Here is a 23,360-nt window from a genome sequence, read left to right as displayed (position 1 = left end):
ATCTTTCTTGAAATGCGGTGCCCAGAACTGGACACAATACTTCAGTTGAGGCCTAACCAGCGCAGAGTAGAGTGGAAGAATGACTTCTCGGGTCTTGCTCACAACACACCTGTTAATACATCCCAGAATCACATTTGCTTTTTTTGCAACAGCATCACACTGTTGACTCATATTTAGCTTGTGGTCCACTATAACCCCTAGATCCCTTTCTGCTGTACTCCTTCTTAGACAGTTTCTTCCCATTCTGTATGTGTGAAACTGATTTTTCCTTCCTAAGTGGAGCACTTTGCATTTGTCTTTGTTAAACTTCATCCTGTTTACCTCAGACCATTTCTCCAATTTGTCCAGATCATTTTGAATTATGACCCTGTCCTCCAAAGCAGTTGCAATCCCTCCCAGTTTGGTATCATCTGCAAACTTAAGTGTACTTTCTATGCCAATATCTAAGTCGTTAATGACGATATTGAACAGAGCCGGTCCCATATTGAACAGAGCCGGTAAGTATTTACATGTGTTTTGTAACACCAGTTTAGTTCTTTGTAAGTCACCAACTGAAATAAACAAGCAATGTGTCAGAAAACAGAAGGAATCTTTCACCCGTTACATTGAATTCAAAGCAAACACAGGTTAGGATAAATATGAATGTAAAAAAACAACAACACAAGGATGCTTTAATACCTTGATATGTATGTAAAACATTCTTGGCAAAGTTAAATGTAATACATTAGTACAAACCTATAGATTAAACTATTTACAGCGAGTTCTGTAAATCAAATCTGACGAGCTAGGTCTTGGAGGGGGGGGGGGGGGGGGAAGGGTCCCTTCATCCCAGTAGAGATGCCACTGTCACATTTTTAGATCTGAAAAATAAATATCTATTCTTCAGCATGCAAAGAGTCTGCAAGCTGAAAAATCCTGCCTTCGGCAGAAGGCCAAGTGTCAGACAGTGCTCCCCATAGTGCCAGAAGCTAGCTTGACTCTAAGCTTTTTCCTCTCTCCCCATCTTAATGTTCTATAAACAGCACAGAAAAGGAGTAGTGGATAAAACTGAAGGGTAAAGGAGTGTCTTTAAGTACCCTATTGTCATGTTGACTACAGGACAACATGCAGCCAGTGGACAGGAATACCTAGTTTTGGGTGAAGAGCACATCTTAAAGGTAACCATAAATCAATTGCAAGGTGTCACTACCCTCTGGAGCGCACACAGGTATTGCTACCCCATCTTTACCTCCATCTATGATAGCAAAAGGAGAAAGTGGTGGGACTATGTTTAAATAAATGCAGCAATGGCATGTCCAGCAAGGCCGCAAAATCACTCAATAGGTGGTGAAAAGTCCAAGGCAGATTAATACAGAACACGAAAAAAATAACACTGACAGTCCAAATTGTCAAGTATTCAAAATACTGTATGCATCAAAAGTTAAGACAACTCCATTTATGTTTGAAATACAAGAACACTAAATTATGCTACATTAAAAACCATTCTTCAACCACAGCACGGAACTGCTCTAGTGTTGCATCTAAGTATTTCTTATTTAACATTTGCCCAATGCCGTAAGTGTACATTTCTGAAGAACAAGGAATTCTAAATGATCCCTTAAAGCCAAGAAAGTGGTAGCGTCTACCAGCTGAAGAAAAGTTGCAGCTACCATCTTGAGAGCGCTTTTGTGTCAAGCTTTCACAACTCCAGAGATGTTTTCCCCGCTTGCTATGTAATCTCAAAATTCTGAAGAGATGGTGTAGCTGCCGCAGAGTTAGAATGAATTGAGAGAACTTGCAGAGAGATTTATCGTCTTCAGCAACCATTAGTCACTCTGTCACCTGGTCAGAACTTAATTCAAAAACCTTCACAGGATATTTCTTGCAAATAAGCATTGGTCTTTTGCAAGAAAATAGTAATTTGAAATATAAAATTGAGTAGCTCCCGCCTTAAACTTACAAAAAGGATCCCTGAGTGACTCTCTGTTCTATGTCCTATAAGACCTCTCTTGGGAAGGAAAATGTTGAACTAGCTTGGGAGAAAGAGGCTGCTTCTCTGTACACAGTTTGTAAAGTTGCTTGTGCTACACTCTGCAATAATACTGATATGCTCTGACAGTGCCATGCTGTAGCAGCATCTGAGCTCCTGGCTGCAGTTTAAAAAAGACTTGTTTTTAAAAAAATAGCTACATTATTTAACACTGTTGGCATAACAACATATTTACATTTTAAATAGAAATGTTACCTTCGCTGAAGTAATCAAAATACATCTTTGCAAAAATTTAGAATGCAGAATTCTACAAAATCAACCGGGTCTGTAGAAAAGCTTGAAATCATCTCAGTACCATTGTGGGAATCAGCCCATGAGCGTGGTTTTGGCTTTACATTTTATAAAAGGGATATCTTAATGCTAAGATTCTCTGCCTCCAGTATCCAGAATCTTACAAATATTTAAATAGCTACACAGCAGGCAAGCCTGCTTTGTGCAAATTAGAGTTAAAAGTTACCTGCATACAGTGAGTATTTTATGTAAAACTGAACAAAAGCCATCCTTTTGGATTGATGCTGTACAGGTGGAAAAAAACAGAATTCACCGCTGCTGGCAAAAGGGCTGTGAAATTTAAACTAGTTAGTTGCTTGTACTATATCTCCACCCATCACTGTGGGTTTGACTCAGATTCTGGTTCTGCACCTGCAGAACCAAATCCTGATTGGGGTTCCTAAAGTCCATCAAAATCAAACATTCGAGGCCAATGCTACATGCTCAACAGGGGCCAGCTAGTGAGATCAGTAGCCTGCATGGCTCATGCTCAGGAGGGGCTCTGCAGGATTGATGTGATAGCAGTTCTATCAGCTCAGCCTAGCAGACCTTTAAAGATAAAATGATACGAAGGGCAGGAAACCCTCACTTGCGTAGTTGGCAAGAGAGTACAGTTACAACTGTAAAGGTTGCCAGCCAGGCTCAGGCACTGCGCAGCTAAGCGGAAGGTTCTCCCCTTTTGTGGATAAATCTTATTTAGAATCTATTGCCACATCAGCACCTTTTGTCTATCAGGTCAAGATGCCCATTTACCTAAAGCTTCTCCCCTGTTTGGCTTGGACATTCTGGCTGTGTATCTGCACCACCGGGAGAAGGCAATTCCATGAGCATCTGTAGCTCAGAAGGCTATGGCTGTGGAGGGGAATGCTCAGTCTTGGAAAGGGTAACAGCTCCCCCATAGTGCGAGGAGAGATGTAAGTGGTCCAGGTGATATCTCTGGGGGAGGAAGAAGACTGGTTCGGAGTGAGTGTTGTTAACTTTGGCAAAAGAAAGTCAAGTTTGTGTGTTTCTAAACTCTTCCAAGCGCACTTTGTTCATCTTTTTGCTCTTGCTTTGAGGTCCTGGAGGATGTATTTCCATACTTGTTCTGGCTGCTTTGCAATATCCTTTTGGCATCTCAGATAACAAATGACGATTTGTGTCTGAAGTCACCCTGCAATTAAAAAGTGATGTGGGTAGCAACATTCCCCAGTGGTGTCCAGGCACCTCTTCTTGCCCACTCTCCCCAACCCAAATATACCCTTGCAAAACAGGTGCCATTTGTGTAATCTTTTTTTTTCCGGAGTCCTGTCTGGGCCCCACTATCTGATTCTATCCCATAGAAGCTGGTAAGGACAAGCATCCACCAGTAATACCCAGCTCCTAACATCTCACAGATGATCCCATCCAATGGAATGAGGAAGATTTCCCCCCACTGCTTCTTCACGGTCTCTCTGCTGATAAGTTTAGGAGACGCCTCTCCCTGACTGGTGAGCAGTTCAAATCCTGAGATGTAAATATGCTAGTCTCTTACATCATCAGTATGGACTGTCTACTTAATCCAGGAAAGCCCATCCCAAGGGAGCAGTCAATCAGCTGCTTACGGTAGAGCAGAGCAGTATTTGATACATTGGGGGTCAGTCCCCGAAGACAGTCAGTTGCCTAGTCAGGGTGTCCTCTTGGACAGACTTGACTAATATAATGTAAGTGATTGATAAAGCCATACCCCATTCTCAGGATTAAACAGCATCATTCACAGGAGCGGGCCTAACTCCCTAGAGAGTGTAAAAGGACTAAGCCTTTCCCAAGGAAATGACTCCGCTGTTGTCCTTCCTCTTAGTCCTAGGTCCTCACTTCACAAGTTGTGTCCAACCCACGCTTGAAGAAATTCTGCTCTGGAGAGTGACTATGGGCCCTAGGTGGTGTGTGATGCCTGAGCTGGGCGGCCCTTCACCAGCCCCTTCAGAGATCTAAAAGGAAAGATGTCCTGTGCTCATTGTTTCCCTTCCCTTAGCTTACCTCGTCGTCTGTCTGGATATAATTAACACCCTCTGGTTTTGCTGGAGTCTTGTAGCTGAAATAAGGGGAAACAGATCTGATTCCTGTGATGATGGGATTTCAGGTGGCAAAGCAGAACTGTTTATTATTAGTATTATTTTTATTTTTTTATTTTATTATTAATTTATTAATATTTGAGGAGGGGGACAACTGAAGGTATTTTCGTCAAAATGAGAGCTGACCTGGACGCAGCTAGCTCTGCTTAAAGCCAGGCCTTGACGTTTCCCCCACTCAGAGCAGCTGGGCTTTCCCCACCAACTACAAACCCCTACAGGAGCATTTCTTCAGGGAGGGGAAGGTGCCAAATGTATCCACCCAGGCTACGCTTCTGACCGCAGTAACTGTGAAAAGAGTTAAATAGTTTTCCAGCCTCTCTCCTGGTCACTGTAACATCATTTCCTCTGATAATTACTATGCAGTTAATTTTAAACCCTTGATGGCCTGCTGGCAGGTTTACTGATAATCCTTTGATTGCGCAGGGTTACAAGAGCTCCACTTGTTTTGTCCAGCAGAGGAATCTAAACATTCATATTTAAAGTCCTGCTTCCCCAGCATGCGTCCACTTAGAATCGTATTTAAATGGAGGGGTTGGGGCCTCTAGCAGACGGGGAGGAGGCTCTTGTTGAAATGTGACACTGAACTAGGCCAATCCAGCTTCCATCCGAGGTTACACAAGCCCTGAAAGAAGCTCAATATTTGACTAAAATGTCATTCTGTTTCTGATCTTGGAAGCTATTTATAGTCTGACCCTTTGGCTCCCATAATACTGCAGTCTTAAATGCGCCGCACTGTTCAAGAACACAAGTCCTCATTGATGGGATCAACTCAGAAATGGCCGTTTTAATCCCAAATGTAAGTGCTGGGATGTACCCAGTAAGACATGCTTTCCGGCCTGGGACTGCTCTCCCTCACACATTTTCTGAATATGTCCTGATGCTTGTACTGATTACACAATGAGCTCTGCTCAGTAAATCCCTGACTTCTAAATGCCAGCAGCATGTGACCACAGGAAGCATCTGCCAAGCTACTGCATAAATACAACTGTGGGATGGTTGGGAATTAGCAGGGCTAAGCCCCTGTCTCTGTGCAAAGTACCAGAATGTTAGGGCAAGGCTTCTTCCTCTTGCCGTTCTTGTCACAGGAGACCCCTGTGTTGCAAATATGAGTGGAGACTTGCCAAGGTTAGCCTGTGTGCACACCAACTTCTTTGTGCAAATCGGTGTTCAAAGTGAACCTGTGGAGCTAGGTGGAATTGGGCCGGTCTAGAGAGTTAATCGGGGAAATAGGAAGTAGTATTTAAAAGTCAGGCAGTGACCCATACTCTAGCCAGCAGGTGCCATGCCCTGTTATGAGAGCTGTGTGCCAGGAAAGGCAGAGGACTATAGGAAAGAAGGTTGCAAACCTACCCTTACCTTTTACCAGTCTGTTTGCTGTTCACAAAGTAACCCCTTCTGTAGGCACAACAGATACCAAGCGTTATCAACACCAGAACCACCACGACCACTAGGACTCCACCGACAATCCCACCAATATTAAGATCATCTGGAGAGGAGAGACGGCATCAGTCATGGATCCCCACAGGTCTCCCAGCCTTCCACCTACACGCAGACTAGCTGGCATGAAACCTTCACCCCTGAAATTCCACCTAATCGAGCAACTCACCCTCATGCCACCGCAGCTGCCCTTCTATTTTTAGCACACTAGCTCGGCCAGAGTTAATATGGGTATGTCTCCTCAAGCTGGAAACGACACCTTCCAGCTCCCACATCAACATATCCAAAGACTCTTCGTCTCAACTTCACTCCACCCTGGCCCCTCTTTTGCCCTGCCCTGTTCCTCTCACCCCTCTGTTCTCTTCCCTCTTCTTTCCATTTAGCTTGTCCCGTCCTAACTAAACCCACCCCCTCAATAAAACCATGGCACTAACATGCCTTTTGCTGCCATCACATTGTTCACGCTGCTTGTTATCTCTCTTCCCCCCGCACCCTGTGTCTGACGTGTCTATTTACACTGCATGCTCTTAGTAGCAGGGACTGCCTGCTATTCTGGGTCTGGGCAGTGCCTAGCACCAGGTGGGCCTTAGGCACTACTGTAAGAAACAGAATTAATTATAATTAATAGAATCAAATATATAAATCAGCTAAGTAACCTCAGGAATCATGAAACTAATCGACCCAATCAGTTCTCCCCTGTTTTCATTTAGCGATTCTTTTTTCCTTGCCCACATTTTGTCATTGTGTTTTTCTACGTTGTCATTTAGACTTTCACATGCCAGGAGCCAAGGCTCTGTCTCGTCCGCCTGCACAGCACCGTGCTATGTCTGTGGGGCTCCAGAAATTATTAGGGATTTTGGAAGAGCCAAGAACATACTTGACGCTGCATGCGACACCAAGAAAAATCAGCCCCCAACACTGCAGAGCTTCTAATCTATAAACCACCGCTTTCTACCGGTAGGCAGAGCCACTCACAGATTTCCATCTCCTGCTCCTCACACTTGGCGGAGCCGGCATCGTTTGTTGCTATGCAGTAGTAACGGCCAGTGTCACCCTTGTGCACGGCTGCGAAGACCTGTTTCGGAGGAAGCATAGCGTGTCAGAGACAGGAGTCGGAATCACAGCCTTTCCACAAACAGCAAACAAACATGTTAGACACTACACCCAGAGGTCTAGGCCTTATGGACCTGCAGGAGGACAAAATAAAAATACACAGGCATTTCTTTGTTTGCCTTTTGATCACACCAAAGACCTGCAGGGAGTAGAATGTGTCCCCAAGCCTGCAGCCTAGAGATATTCTAATTGCACGTACTCCAGAGAGGCCCAGAAATTAACTAGAGGTTCACTGCTTTTAGAGCATAGTGCGAGAGCTCACTGTAAAAGACTTCCCTCAGTAGCACAGGCTGCAAACTGGACCCGGGACATTTCTCCCTGGGGAAGACGACGATCAAGAGAGAGACCTTTCAGGGCCAGAAATGATGCTTCTCTTCCTTTTCTACAGCACTGAGTTTATGGGGATACGTTGATTAGAAACACAGAGAGAAAAGCGTCGGGGTGGTTATGCCATTCCTCCCCCCTCACAACAGCGTGCGCTGCCCACTCTAGAGCCAAAGGCAAAGACTACAACATGGGGGTCATCTCTTCTGGTCCCATGGAGTAGTTCTTCCCCCACATCCCGCTGCTGGACTCTGCCAGCCCCTCAGGGGGCTAGAACCCCAACCTGTTCCAATTGTTCCCTCCTCTTCAGTCCACTCATAATCTGGGTATACGCAAAGAGCAACCCTAACATAGCCCAGCAACGGCATTCTCGGTCATTTCCATAAGAGCATTACCAAAGTGCCTGTTCCAGGGTTCAAGATGAAGGAGGAATTATGGAATTTGGGGTTAGATTTGGAGTCGGTCGGTAAGGGTTCACTGTTGCGGTACCAGCTGTAGGTGGACTCTGGGTAGCCTTCGTTCTCGTGGCAGTGAAGGGTCGCTGTCTTGCCCACTGGCACAGCTTTAGGGACTCTGCACCTGGGAGTGACTGGCTTTACTGAGAGAAGAGACACAAAACATGTGAATCGCATGGCCCAGCACCCTGCTGCACTCCAGCTATTCCAGTTCCCCCTTGGATCACAGAGCAGCGATTCAGCTGGACCCCAGCCCAGCATAACCAGGGCTGCTTCCCCCTCCAGAGATGATGCCCACCACAGAAATCAGATTGTCTTGGGAAACCAACAAGGTGCACTGTGGGGCCCCGAGCTGAAGCAATACCTTGCACTGTAAGCTGGATGTTTATCTCATCTACTATGTTTGCATCGTCAGGCGCTGCCACTTCGCAACGGTAGGTGGCAGTATCCATGCGGGTGGTGTTTTTGATCACCAGCGATGTCCGGCTGAGAATTTCTGCACGAGTTACAAAGTCTCCTGGAGAAGGGCGGAGAGAGAAGGAACTCATGACAAACAGGAGAGACCGTATTTCCAGCTGTGTCCTCCATCAATGCATTTTAAAGGCTACAGCTCTATAGTTCTGAAGGAGGGGAAGAATCTGAATTGGAAAGTGTAATACCTGCTGCAAATCATAAAGCCAGAGAATGAATTTCCAATCCCAATCACTCTCCAAAATCCCAGGGCTGGCAGTGCTGGGGTAGGCAGCCTGCTCCACCTTAAAAGTAACCCCCTCCAAGTGAGTGGGAAGTGGCACTGCAGTGACTACCCTGGAGAGCAGCTCTTATCTGGAATGATGGTAGATCTTCAAAGGTTCATATGGGACAGTCAGAGACTGCAGGCAAGGACCATGGGTCCAGGATTTTGGGGGCTGCACCAATTGCATCTTCGCTTCACCCAATAAATGGTCCCACACAAAGGATGCAAAGTTCCCCTTCTGGTCTCACTACAGCTTTTTGTGACACCTCATTGCTGACCATTCAGTTGAGGTCTGCCAGCAGGGAAAGAGGATCCAGGCCTCACTCAATTCTGAACCTTGGCTGACCAACATAGGTTTCGGAAGTAACTAGTAGGAGAACCAGAATTCCTGCATTTCACAGACGCATTTGTTCCCTGCCTTTATTGTTTCTGTGGTTATAAAGGGGAGAGGGGCAAAAGGGCAACAAATCTTCATACCCTGCATTTTACTGTCAAAAAACACATAGGAGGTTTCACCGCCTTTGATTTTCTTCCACTCGATCCTGGGATTGGGTGTTGTGGTGGATTTAATGATGCAGGACAGCTCCACACCTAGCAGCAGAAATAAAACAAATACAGATTAACAGGGAGCAGCTGTGTTTTCACGCTGCTCCGAGCTGCCTCGCACACTGTTTTACTGGGAGATGTCGCCCATAAAGCCAAGGCCCCCGTCTTTCATCTGCCTCACAAACAGGAATGCCGCTGGGTTCCAGGAACCTTGGGGAAGATGGACCTCGGCCAGCGAAAATAATAGCAATGCAGATAGCGACCTCTGAGAGAAAGGAACACATTCGGCATGACGGTGTCTGATTTATAGCAAACAATCCCTCACAGTGCAGGCACCCGGCATTGGCTTCGTTGCTAACAAGCATGCAAGATGGAGCGAGAGTCATTATTATCTCCTGGAGCAATGACTGAATTATAGCTGACACGCTGGCATTTATGAGAGAATGCTTCAATCTCATCCCCCATCTCCCACATCAGTGAATTCAGTAGCTCAGTCCCCTCTGCAGGAGGCATTTTCATCTCCATTTTACAGAAGAGGAACCTGACCTCAGAGAGGGGGGGAAATCCCCAGTGTTACACTGGACGTCTGCAGTAGGGCCAGAAAGAAGATTTACATCTCCCAAATCCCAGTCCTCTGCCTTAATCACAACACTACTCTCTCCTGCATGCTTATGTCCAGTGCTTCGATCCTGCCGGTGTGCTCCTAGACACCATCCCAGCACTCTTTAGGGAACCAGAACAACCTCTTACGGCATTACCAGTACTTGCATTCTGGCACATCTCAAATGCAGCACTCACCTGCTGTTTAGGCCCCACTTCAGTTAAGCACTTAGGTCTGATCCACACCTAAAACTTCGGTCCACCTAGTTATGGTGCTCAAGGGTGTGAAAAAGTCACACCCCAGAGAGATGTAATTAAGCCAATCTAAGCCCCAGTGTAGATACCGCTAGATTTCCGGAAGAATTCTTCCAGCAACCTCGCTGCTGCCTGTCCAGGGGGTGGATTCACTACAGGGATGGACAAACCCCTTCTGCAGCTGTAGCAAGTGTCAGCGCTACAGCACTGTCGCTGTAGGGCTTGTAGTGTAGACTTATCCTTAGGCACATGCTGAAGTGCCAATGAGCTCAATGAGACTTCAAGTAAAACATTTTAAGTATGTGCTTAAGTGCCAATGGCACTTCAGCAGAGCCCTTAAGTTTAAGTACTTTGCTAAACAGGGAGAGATGTAAGAACAGGCGTAAGCACTTTGCTGAAACTCAGGGCCTTAGTTCTGCCTTGCCCTATACAGCACATATCCTGAGACATGTGCCAAGTCTTCCCGACTGATGCAAATTCTACAGCTACAAGAAAGTGTCATGATCATATTACAGAGCTGACAAGCACTTACGCTGAAATTCCTGCACCACGGGCTTCGTGTTGCTGGACGTCAGCTCCACGGCCAAGATTCGATAGCCTATAAAAACAAACAAAAGGGAATAAGAACAGCCCAGCTCATCAATCCTACAGTTACACGCTTACTCCCTGGTGAGAAATCCTCCAAGCCAGCTTCAATAAGGACCAGCTTCCCTACAACAAAAGCTCTCCCTGGCCTCAAATGCTGGGCCAGCCAGCCACTAGCCTCGTGTTTATTTAGAAATCAATCTCCGTGCAAATACCAAAGGTTAAAAGCAACAATTAAAGAGCATTGACAAACTGGCACAATACCCGCAAAACCATGCGCTCCTGGTTATAGGGTGGACAAACATTCACTCAAAAAATGGCCAAAAGTGGCTTGCCAAATAAGGACACTGGCGTTCAAATTAATTTGACAGAGGAGATAAAGGGAAGGAAGGCTCAAGAATTTAATTCACTTTCTAAACTCTGGAATTTGTTAGCTCTGTCCATAGTCAGTACACACATTATATACTTATTTGTATACTTTGGGGATCCCTCAGTTTAAGAAGCGCTATAGAAATGTACTATGTGTGGTTAATAAGCCACAGAAGGCTGTTTCAAGAGAAAGCTGGACAAAAAGGGGAAGGGCAGATTTAGGGCTCAAGCTGGGCACAGGTAGGGGGTTGGAATTAAGCAGGTTCGGTGACTTCCTGGCCTGACTGAGGTCAATGACAAATTTCCTATTGGCTTCAATTTGGCCAGGATTTCCCCCTTTGAGTGGAATGTTCAAAAGTACTCAGCTTCAGCTTGATTCTGCTCCCATCATCAAAAGCCAGCTTTTCCCCTGGCTTCTAGGGGAGCTGAGATACCCCAATGTAGAGTGCTCTAGAAAATACCACCCACCATATGCAGCAAGCCCTCCGTCTGCCATAGGCTGTTTTCATTCTCAGTCGTCCCTGTTTCCGCCTTATTGCTGCTGCTATTCCAGCCTTTGGTGCTGCAAGCTTTACCTTTTTACAGCGTTTTCCTGCTTGAGACGCAGCCTTTTATGGCTTTCCAAGCATAACACCACCTTTCATCCTGGCAGCGCTCAAAGGCTTGCACAAACCACGTACATGCACCACCACTCAACTCTACATAGAGCTCTCCTGGGGCACAGGGAGGCATCCAGCACTGCCCATCAGGAAAACTGGATCACCTGAGCAAACCTTCTCTCTCACATGAAGAAACTTTTACAGCTGAGTATTCTAGTATCGGCAGGGTCCATCACCTCCTATTCAAACATACCATCCCACAGAGCATATTCCACAGTCCTGTCTCTCAGTGATGGGGTAGGGCACACAAAACAGTCTACAGCAATAGTGCACCAGGGCTCAGCATGGAGACTCATTAAAGACCTGATCCAAAGTCCACTGAAGTCAATAGAAAGACCTCCCCCATGGACATCAGTGGGCTTTGGATCAGGCCCAAAGTCAGGAAGATGAAAACTAAAGCATCAGTGACCCGATACACACAGAAATCAGGACCCTGCTTTATCCAGGATGAAACAGACAAGACAAACCAGGGAAGGGACTCGAAATGAGACATGGAGAGGAGGAAAAGGGCCTACATCATTAAGACAAACCACTGGAAATTCCCACATGCTTGATATTTCGTGTGGAAACATTTCAAACCAACAACCAGTGATGAAAGGAAGTTTAAAATTCCTACAGTTGGGTGGATCAGGAGGATACAATGAAGAAACTCTGCCCTTTGCTGCAGGACTGGGTTTTTTTTTTAAAACCACCTAAGAGATGAGACCAACTGAAAGCTGATGGGCCTGATGCTCCTACACCCTTTAGCCACTTTTGGAATTCTCCCCGCTAATTATCATCACTCGTTATTTGTTAAGTGTTGACAGTTTGCTCAATGCCATGTTGGGCATAGTTCCTGCCCCAAGCAGCTTTCTCAAAAAAGACCAAGATGCTCTGGGAGGCTGGTGAAGTTTAAAGACCGTCACTCCAGGAGAATCACTGCACAGATGAGGGTCACAAGACATTGCAAACTAGCAAAGGCCCCAGCCAAACTACTGTCCTATGAAGGCAAATTACTCTTTGCCTCTGCACTCCTCTCCGTCTCAGCATTTGGAGAAGCCTAACATTGACTCAAGAACGTGACAGTTCTGTCCTGTAAGGTGGTCAGTCAGGGTTAGAATGAATCACAGTGCAATATGGTGGGCCCTCTGGGGCCTGGATTTGAGTCTGAAAATACTTCCCCTTTTGGCAGCACAGAAGAATGCCACCTTCCATGCCAGATCTCGGTAGGTGGAAGAAGATGCTCCAGTCTTGGTTTACTATCAGCGGAAGGCAATAGAGTAGTTGTGCAAAGCACAGGTGCAGGCCAGCAGTGAGAGAGAGCGGAGCATATTTATACCAGTCCTGTGATTTCCAGGCTTAGCTCTGCTGAATGGTAATCAGCCACACACAAGCTGTAACATGTTCCTTTCCCTTCGCTCTTGCTTTGATCTTTCTTGTTCCATCTAAGATCCCACATGGCGAATCTGGTTTTGATCCTTACTTTCCTCCCTGGTGAGCATAAGCAGATCTCAGTAATCTCAACAAAAGCCCAGAGCATTAAAGTAACCAGCCATATGAAGACAAGCAACAAGCTCAGGAAAAATCCCTCTGAAGTCCCCTGACACACTTTTAAACAGGCTCCCTGCTGACCGGGAGGCCATTTTGATTCTGAATTGAGGTTTCCCACCCACAGGCTGCAAAGCACACATTCCCTCAGCTCCATCCCCCACTGCCCAGGAGCGTGGATGTACATGCCCTTTCCTCACGTGGATGTACATGCCCTTTCCTCACGATCACCATCTTGCTGATGCTTCTGCTGCAGAAAGGCATTTGCCTTTAAAAAAACCCCCACTGACTAATGACTCATGTTCTCCTACAAGAGAAAAGTCTTTTCTGGACAGCACTAATTAGCCAAAACACCCAAGGAAGAGAACACACTGATGAGGATGCAACTGGTGAAGACGCTTTTTCCACTCCTGAGCCTACACAATGGGGCGATAACATTCTGAGAGACAGGATCCAAAGCTTTGAGAGGAAGAGTAATATTTGTCCCAGCTCCTGATCTCTTCCCCTGCGAAGAACACCCTCCTCCAAGGCTCTGTTGTGTACCAGGACTTCATTTGTCTTATCTTTGGAGACTTGGATTGATCTTGCGTAGTAGGGAGGGTTTGGTGAACAAAGCCCCGAGCCTGATTTGCAGAAGGGGTGGGATGAAGTGAATGGGATCTGCGGGTGCTCATCACATCTGACACGGGCCCCTGCTCCCTAAGGGAGTAATGCAAAAACAACAACCACAAGTAGCAGCATCTCCTGAGGCCAGGAATAGCAGGAGGGCTCTGGGCGAGAGCTAGGATGTGTTGGAGAGCTAGAGAAGACAGTTTGCACAGCAACTGTGCTCCAGTCTGTCCTAGTCTATCTCATCAGCTTTGCTTTCCTGACTGCACAGATGCACCCAAATGATAGCAAGGAGGGGTGCAAACATTGCCTTCGTTACTTAGAGGAAAACATACTCGGCTGCAGAAAAAATGAACCTTTCATCCAGGTCTGCTTTGTACTATGTGCCCTTTTTCACAAGAAGGAAGCTTTTCCAGGGCCACAACGTCGCATCAAACAGATACGGTGGCAGCTGCTATAGAAATACATCTAGTATCATACCTGTTACCGTACACTCCTGATTATCCCAATAGCATGGGGGACATAGATGTTATTCAGACAATCGAGAGGGCAGGAGCCATTCAGCACCAGGGTAGCCTCCCCCGCTGCCTTTGGCTTGTCCTCTTTCTCCTCCTCATCACAGTCCTGGCCTGGGGTCTCTGCTCTATTATTCAAACCTCTGCATTACCTGAATTCCTTCCTTGTGGCCCAGCGTGAGATACACAGGGGCCAAGGAAGGGATTCAGGTAATGCAGAGGTTCAGATCATAGGGTTTGGGACAAAATATACTGTGTATCGTTTCATAGGAAGGTGGATGTAATACCACACTAACTAGTGGTGATATGCTATTCAAAGTGAGCGGAGATCCTACAGGCATTACTTCATAACTCTGACCCCTTCTCAGCTCTTGGAAACATTACTCACCCTTTCCTACCCATTAAAAACAAGAGATTTATGTTGCCCCATCAGGCACAAAGCAGGCCAACAACTGGTTTAAAATATAGAAGCTGGGTGTTTGGAGCCCTCCGGAGCAGTTCCCAGATTATGATGTTTATTGATTGTGGGCACAGTGTAGCTGTGGCGCCTTAAATCAACACGAGGGCAGATTTATTGTTCACAGTGCAGCAGAAGAGGGCTGCAGCCAGGGAGCTCTAACCCACGGCGTGGAAGGGAAAGCCACGCAGGGAGCAACAAACTGAGCAGAGAGGCTGCAAAGCAGCAGCAAATGAGCTTCTCGCTGCTTGTCAATACGACGGCCACGAGCCTCACCAGCATCAGTCTTACTGGGACAGCAGAAGCCATTAAAAAATCAAAGATCCTAGCTGTTCTCACACTCTGCTGTTGAAGTAGAGGGGAACGCCGGGGTACGGCAGAGACCACTGCAGCTGGAAAATGCTGACTATTTTAATGGCAACCATGGAATTTGCGTTGTTTGGTGTATTACATGATCCTGAGTTACAACCCCCTCTTTAGAGGAGCCTATGTATACTCATCTGGGGAGAAATTCCCCCCAGCACAGTGACAGCACAAAGACTGTGTGTTCTTGAAATCTCACCCGAGCCTTCAAACCAAGAGGTCAGTGGTGTAACAAGGCTTGTGCCGGAACTCTTCTCTGCATTGGCATGCATTCCCCGCCCCTAAAGCCCTCTGCATTCCTCATGCTGACAACCTGCAATAATGCCAACAAGTGCAGCGCTGGCTGGGTACATAATGGACCAGGAGGGCCCGGAGAGACCCAAGGTTGAAACCCAAATGCCACCAGAACTCTATGGAGGACAATGCAACAGCGTCTGTGGTGTATTTCTGCTCTTATTTTGGCTAAGGAGATCCAGTCCATATAAATACAGCCCTGCGCAAATACAAAATTTGTATCCACAACCGATCCGCGAGCTTTCATTTGAGATCTCACGTGACATTTTTTGATGAATCAGAATGTACCCACCAGACGCAAGAGATACCTGGACTCCCTTCTCAGCTAGCATTAAGAAGTTCTTGGGTCACAGGCATTGTAGGCTAACTACCCTCAGAATTAAACAACATGGCTGGTAAAGATTCCAGTCAAGTTGTTGCCTCAAACTGAGTTTTGATGTGAAGTGGCTGAAGGGGGGAGTCACACAGAGTGATTGTTACCAACTTTATAATTACTTGATACATTTGTGTTTTTTTTATAAAATACACTGCGATGGGATATGTACCCCATGCTCGCAACAAAGGGTTAATGAGGGCCTGAGAGCTAATTAACACACCTGGTTGCACCTGGAGGGGAGGGCCAGGCCAGGCCTGATTAAAGACGAGTCCCAGCTGGGGAAGGAGCTGGCTGGGTTCTATAAAGAGAGAAAGCCCAGAGCAGCAGGTCGGAGCAGGGACGAGAGTTCTGTAGTCTCCCTCTGAGTAGCAGGGAGTAGAGGACCCTCAGGAGGGAGTTGACACCTTTGGCCCTAATGGGAGAAGGTAGCAGGGGTGAAGGAGACTCTTGCAGTCGGGCTAAGAGAAGGCAACCCACAGGCTGACAGCCATGGGAGCAGACAGGAGATGAGGGTCCAGACTAGGGACCCAACTCCGCGGTGATAGCCCCTGAGAGTCCGCGTCCTGCAGCAGCAGAGACCTGGGGGAGGCCTCAGCATGGATTAAAAGTTTAAGCCCAAAGAAGGGGGCAGAAGCTGCTTTTGTTGTGGTTTGTGTTTCACTTTGGAGTCTGGCTGAAAGACTGCAGGGAGAAGCCCTGAGTCCACTGTTCTGACAGAAGAGCGGGACGGGGGGAAGAGTCCCGGAGGGGTGAAAGATGGCAGACTGATGACCAGTGTTGCGTGCGACACAGTCCGTTTGGTACACGGACATCCTGGAAGGGGAGAAACTTTAGAGAGACCTGGCTGGTGGGCTGAGTCATGAGAAGAGAGACCATCGAAGGCCAACACAGCTGTCAGGAGGGGCATTAGTCAGGGAAAGAGCTGTTACACCATGCCCAGTTATGCGGGGATGCACCAGCGGTGAGTTAACTCTTTCTTATACATACGCCCCTGCCCCCCAAAAAGCAAGAGGGAGGTCCATTGTCCATTATACTGGGCTCTCTCCATCATCACAAAGTCTTTGGTTGTTGTGCAATTCAGAATGCATCTAAGGCACGTGAGAATCCTATTATCCCATCTCCTAGAACTGGAAGGGACCCTGAAAGGTCATCCAGTCCAGCCCCCTGCCTTCACTAGCAGGACCAAGTACTGATTTTGCCCCAGATCCCTAAGTGGCCCCCTCAAGGATTGAACTCACAACCCTGGGTTTAGCAGGCCAATGCTCAAACCACTGAGATATCTTGAGTGAATCATTTAGGGCCTAATTTTCAAAGGAATTTGACTTTCTGCACCTCTAAAAATCAGGCCCTTACCTTCTCTGTGCTTCAGTTTTTCCATCGGAAACACAGGGATAATGATACTCAGTCACCTTTGTAAAAGGCTTTGCGATCCATAGATAGGAAGTGCTAAATCAGTGCAAAGTAATCAAAAGGCAGGGACATAATTAGATGGATCCAAAGATCTTTGATACTTTTGCCTTTCCCAGAAGTTCTAAGGAACACAAGCATGGACAGAGCTGGGTTTATTAAAGGAAGTCAAAGCATCCCACTGAAATTTTATCCTTGCGCTACATCCGGAATAGCTATTAGCCATTTCTCCCACATGGTGTCGATTGTGCAGTTCTCAAGAGCCCTGCTTTTCACAACCTGATTGTGGCTTTCAGTTACACCTGCATCATCATCAATGCACTAGGAACGTGGGGTGTTCTGTCTCCCTCTCCCGGCTGGTCCACATCAGAGGTTTGTGAGCCTGCTACTGCTTCCAACTAATAGCCTTAGGTTGGAATTCTGAATGAGCTCAAGGGAGTTAGGTGCTAGCTCCCATTCAGAGTTAGAGAGAGACAGGGGCCAGATTTACAAAGGTGCAGACTTGTGCCTATTGGGTTTACAATTGACTTAGGCACCTAGCGCCTAATGTATTCAATTGGATTTTGGTGCCTAACTTACTTAGGCACCTAGTGGGATTTTTAAAACCTATCAGCATCTTTAGGTGCTTACAGGCCTTCATCAATTAGGCCTTTGGTGCCTAACTCCTGTAGGCTCATCTGAAAATCCCATCCTCAATCCATTAGCTCCTTTGCGCTTTTAGCATTGAAGGTCTAAGGTTCAAATCCTGCTGCTGGCCCAAGTGGGGTCAGTGATACATTCACTGTGGCATCCATGTGCCAGGCGCACAGCTGCTCTGAGGGTTAGCTGGAAAAGGAGGCTGTCAAAGGGCCCAGCAGAGCCACACGTGTATCGCCAGGTCCAGGGCTCTGTTGGCTCTTGGCCGAGGACACAGTCAAGGCTGGCTCTGGGGCAGGCTGGGGAACAATGAAGATGTGTAGCCAAAGATTAACAAACAAAAGCCTCTCAGCGTTTATGTCCAAATTAAGCAACAGTCTGGGCCTGGTCTGTGTGGGAGCCGATAACAGTTATAAAAGGCTCTCCTCCCACGGGCAGCCAAGTGGCACTGGAAAACACTCCAACCAGCCATAACTCCTCTGTGCTGTCATAGATGCCTACGCTGGGAGGCTTTTATTTTTACCAGCTACATAAAACACCGCCACTTATTTTAGATGCACATTTGTGCTGCTTGTTTAAAAAGGAAGCCAAGTCCCCGACAGACTCCTACGAACAAGAGAGACATGTTGGCACAGGCAGGAAACATGAAGAGTAATTAACAAGAGGGATGGCAAATGGAATGGTGCAGAGAGGTCTAACGGGCTTTCCCCACATGCTGTGATGCTTTTTTCCCCTTCTCCCTACCCTTCTGCTGCCTTTCCTCTCATTCTCCCTGTGATTTGTGCTATTCTACAAGCATGGTCTCTTTAATGGCTTATGATTCGTGCTTTCCTTCTGTATCCAGTGATGATCAGGTGTCATCAGTTTATTATTACTGAACATTTGTATTACAGTAGCGCATAGACACAGGGCCCATTGTGTGACGCTGTACAAACATAATGTAAGTGGTGGTACCCATCCCGAAGAGTTTACACTCTAGAATTGTCACAGGATTGCCTACTAACAGCAAGGAAAGACAGCCTGGTTCAAGAGGGCTCTACCCCGAGCTCTGCTGCAGGGCTTGGGGCAAGTCATTTCACCTCTTTGTGCCTCCACTTACCCATCTGTAAAATGGTGAGGATACTGGCCCACCTTTGGGATCCTTAAATGACAAGTGCTATACGAGCACTAAAGATAATTAGTGGTAACCCGCAAATGATCAAAGCGAGGAGCCAGCACTCCTGTGACTGTGTTCTACTCCAATTACCTGCATTTCATGATCTCCGAAATAGTACAAATTTCAATACATTACCTGGAGTTTCCTGTAGCATGAGAATCGTCTGCTGCAGTCTGACTGCCTTGAAGAGCAGAACAAATGCATTCACCAGTCAATTTCTGGCAAGCTACTTTATTTATTTAAATTCAGATCACTAGATAAGCTAGCCAGAAATCCAGTTGGTCAGCACAACCTATTTGGTATACATATAAAGCAATGAAGCTAACCACAGCAGAGGTCACCAAAAGCACCTCTGTTCCATGGGCACAGAACCTCCTTACTGTGACAAGTCCATAACATCCTCTGACTTCCTGGATGCCTCTAATCTATACGCCACAGCCAGGAAGAATTTCACGCAGACAGCAGGGAGAGAACGCAGATCCGCCTCCTTCAGAAGTGAAGGCCCCTGCTGCTGAACTAGCTGTTTGGGGCCTATGACACCAAGGGGCACAGCAATTACTCCATCTAGTAGAGAGCAGTGGTGCACATATACACTAGCCATGTCACGACATTATTCTAAGAGGCGTTCCGGAGACAACAATCAGGGCAGCCTGTCTCCGAAAGAAAGGAAGTGTTTGGGAGCAGGGGTTAAGTTGATACCCTCAACCCCCAGTCACAAATACGTTTCCCTGTAGGTCCCATATACTTGTCTGTTTCAGTGCTTAATAGCATCGGGGCGTCTCCCCGCCTGTCTTTTTCTGGTATTAGGAAGTGGTCTCCCTTACGCCCTAAGCCAGGCTGGTGCTTGGGCTTGTCCAAATGCAGCGTGACTGAAAACGGTCTGTGTTCTCAGCTCTGCACAGTGCACAGCAGGGCCTGAGAGAGCTTTACGAGACCAGGAATAGACAGACATCAAAGAAGGGGAAATTCCTTGATTTTTTTTTTTTTTTTTTAAAAGGCGCCCCCCCCCCCCCCCCCACACACACACACACACACCAGCCCTCCAGCCAAAACAATGCAAACATCCCTGTGTTAATGGAACATTCGATTGATAGGTTGTTCAGAGCAGGGACCCACTTCATCTTTATTACATGTACAGGAACAGGCTTGTTCTCAGAGCTAAACGAATAAGGACCTTGATCATGCAACCAACTCCATGCAATGGCCCCCATGGCCCCATGCGGCGCTCATTGCAGGATCGGGGCCTACGTTTGCAATTAAAAAAAAGAAAAACCCAAACACATCAATAAATGCAAGAGTTCCGGTTCTCATTCATCAATAATGCAACAAGTGCTCGTTGCTAAGCAGGCCCCAGAAATGAATGTTAATATATAAAGTATGTGAAACCGAACGGTGCTACAAACACCTTAAACCTGTAAGTTTCCTGGTTTAAATCTGCACCTTGAAGACCTTTCGTGTATTTTGTGCAGAGAAAGCCCATTAACAAACAACCCACGCACCCAGCCTGCTCTGACGGGGAGATTTACTGTTCTACCTCAATCAGACAGCAAAGCTGTTCGTATACAGGCAGCCTACACGCCCGCACAACAGAGGAACAGCCCACTGGAGAGGTGCAGTGGGTCACATACCCATCTACCGCAGGCTCCTGTCTGAGCACCTCGTCAGCTTTTAACATGTTTATACACACAACAGAGCACTGCTGTTATCCCCATTTTACAGATGGGGATTTGAGACACAGACTTGCCCAAGGTCACACCGGGAATCTGTGGGAGAGCAGGGAATTGAACGTGGACCTTCTGAGTCCCACCACAGGCAGGACAAGCACCGCAGAGGGGTCAGGCCTTTCCTCAATGGATTGCAAGCTCTGCGGGGTAGGCGCTGTCTTCTCGTTGTGCGTGCGCACAGCCCTCGGCACCATAGGGCTCGGAGTGGGACTGTTAGGTGCTGCTGCAGTACCTACGATAAACCACCACCATCTCCAAGGGAAGACTGTGAGTGTCAGTTGCCCAAGGAAATGAGGGATGACGTTTGCCTGGGGAGAACGTTCAAGCTGTACAGGAGGCACCAGCATCCAGGGAAATTTTGGGTTCCAAAATTCCTATTCCCTTCCTGCAAAGGGCACATCGCCCGGGAGGTGTTTACTTCCCACACGACTGGCGGGGAGGAGGGAGCACAGAATACGTTGAATGGTGGATATGTCTCATGGGTGACTGTCTGGATGAGTTAGGGGGTCTCTATCATCATTAACCTCGAGGATCAACCGATCCCCCTCTGCAACAGTTCTAGGTTCGCAACATCACAGCAGCTCCTGGGAAATCAGACACTGGGCCTGTTGCACCACTGCATGACTCAGAAGAGAGGCAGACAGATGAGCAAGCGTCCATTTATGTGCACACTGAATCTTTGGCAATGACCAGAAAGGAAAGAAGGAAACGAAAACAGGTCACTTGTCTGGGAATTTGATAAGACAGTCCTATTCTATTGACCACTGTTCTTAATGCTCTAATTAGCAAACAGACACAGAGCTATCAGATCTTAGAAATGCTCCGGCTCCCAACCAATACTGCTTGAGCTTTTCAAAGCTATCTAAAGGATTTCAACAGCTATCTTCCGTTATTAAAATTAGTAGCGGGAGGTGTCCAAGTCCCCTAGACCACTCTGCGACTCTCAAGCACCGTGGTCTTCTACAGTAACTTTCCCTAGACAGTCACAGCACTTTGCAATCATTAGTTAAGCCTCAAACACACATGATGCAGTATGTAGGTACTACACCCATTTTATCAATGAGGAAACCGAGGCACAGAGAGCTACAGGGACTCAATGAAGGTGAGACAGCAATTCAGTGGCAGAGCCGGAAATCTACGTTTGAGAGTCCTGTGCTCTAATTACTTGGCAAGCTGCCTCGAGCAGCACGGACGGAGGCCAGGAAGAGGAAGGGCGAAAGGGGACAGAAATGGGAATATTGAAAAGTGAGGATTTGAAGCTAGTGCCTCGGAATGAGGAGTCAATACACGTTTCTGCTTCCGCTGGCGTTCCACTATCCAGCCCTGGGGAAGCTGCCATCATCACATTGGGCACTGTCTGTAACTTGCATAAATAGAGCGGCTGCTCTTCTCCTCCCAACAGCGATGGAGCAGACAGATGGCAGTGATAAGAGGCCGGCAGGACGCGCTGATATCATCCCTGACAATGGCCTTTCCCCAGTCCAAGCCCTTCCTCCCAGACCGCCCTGTTGCATTCTCTCTCTGGACATGGCAAGCGGCTGCACGCATGGCAGAGAAAGCTGCAGATGAGAGCCAGGGGACAGCCCCGCAGTTCAGTGACATCTGGCAGGGATTCAGGGCGAGGAGGGGAAGGGGACAACGAACCTTATTTTCGTTTTTATTGGTGAGAGTTTTGCTTTGAGTTTGGGGAGAACCCAACACGCCAGAGCAAACTAAGTCCCCACCACCCCGTCGCCCAATATGGGTCAAGTTTCAGGTTAGGATCAGATCCTAAATCAAGGCAAAGATATTGTCCAAGGAGAGCCATGTCGCTCTGGGCCACACTTTGCACCCCCAGCAGCATCCTGCGAGTTAGGCGTTTATCTGCACAAGGTGTGGCGAAAAAACACTCAAACCCCCAAACTCGATCTTGCAAGGTGCTCATCTCCCACCGGAGTCAGGATGCTCAGTGTCTCCCTGAATCAGGCCCTGGACGAGGAAGAATATCACCAGCTGCCTGTAGTTCCAAGAATAGAAAGAAGCGGATACGCTCCCAGCGCTGGCCTTTGCAGTATTCAGGGATGTCGGGCTGAGTGCCAAGCTGCAATACAGCGACTCTGGGACCTTTAACCTATAATCCCCTACTCCTTTCTCCGACTCTAATCTCTTGAGTGCTTAGTTCTTCTCCGTCATGTAGCTTGACCAACACAACGTAAGCAGCACTTCAGAATGGGCCTATGAGTGAGTCAGTACATCATCTTCCTGTGGGAAAAATAGGAGTTGGGAAAAGACCAACAATCAGCAAAGCCAACAGCCCAAAGGGGGTGGGGGGAGAGGGCTGGAAACGGCTTCCCTTTTAGGACCACCTCTCCAGACTTTACAGGATCATTTCTTTATCTTTCTGTGTACTTTTAGCTGCAGGTATCAGAGGCAACTGTCCAGCTACCAAGTGCACAAGAACATTTACGAATGAACTTTGCAAGTGACAGATTGCAGGTACCGAGGGAGCGTTAACATCCGCCTACAAGCTCACCGCTAAGAGCCTGCCAAGTGTTACTGGGATCGTTTCACACTGGCGAGCTCCGGCCGCCTTCCCTACTGCAGCTTCGAGGCCGTGCTGTGTGTCTGCCAGAGCAAAGGGGACAGATCCAAGAGAAGGGTAGGAAGCTGCATGGAAAAATGCAAGTTAGCAGAAATTCTCCTGGAGGGAGTCATAATTCACCGTAACAATCTGACCCCATTTACCAGACTAAAACCAGCCCTGGCGCAAGCCTCGGACCTTCAGGAGCTCCTCCCTCTACACCAGGGCTGAACCTGGCCTCTTGACTCAGGAACAGAATCAGGAA

The 23,360-nt window shown here is 47.3% G+C and overlaps 1 protein-coding gene across 2 annotated transcripts in view; it reads right to left on the bottom strand.

Annotated features, from left to right (window-relative positions):
- Positions 1–1,680: 1,680 nt before the first annotated feature.
- Positions 1,681–23,360, bottom strand: part of JAM3 (junctional adhesion molecule 3) — a 39,714-nt gene continuing 18,034 nt past the window's right edge. Inside the window, exons 2-9 of one of the 2 annotated variants that reach the window (XM_024198728.3) lie at positions 10,391–10,456; positions 8,935–9,048; positions 8,086–8,238; positions 7,662–7,864; positions 6,805–6,904; positions 5,749–5,878; positions 4,298–4,352; positions 1,681–3,452 (exon numbers count right to left, since the gene is read on the bottom strand). In XM_024198728.3, the coding sequence (XP_024054496.1) occupies positions 3,417–3,452; positions 4,298–4,352; positions 5,749–5,878; positions 6,805–6,904; positions 7,662–7,864; positions 8,086–8,238; positions 8,935–9,048; positions 10,391–10,456 (857 nt within the window). In that variant the 3' untranslated portion in view covers positions 1,681–3,416. Of the gene's footprint in view, positions 3,453–4,296; positions 4,353–5,742; positions 5,879–6,804; positions 6,905–7,661; positions 7,865–8,085; positions 8,239–8,934; positions 9,049–10,390; positions 10,457–23,360 lie in introns of those variants that run through there. The other variant, XM_024198729.2, reaches the window with a different exon arrangement.

Source organism: Terrapene carolina, unplaced genomic scaffold (assembly GCF_002925995.2).
Source record: "Terrapene carolina triunguis isolate 2854851 unplaced genomic scaffold, T_m_triunguis-2.0 Scaffold374, whole genome shotgun sequence".
Lineage (NCBI taxonomy): Eukaryota > Metazoa > Chordata > Testudines > Emydidae > Terrapene > Terrapene triunguis.
This window is presented reverse-complemented; position numbering and strand designations above follow the sequence as displayed.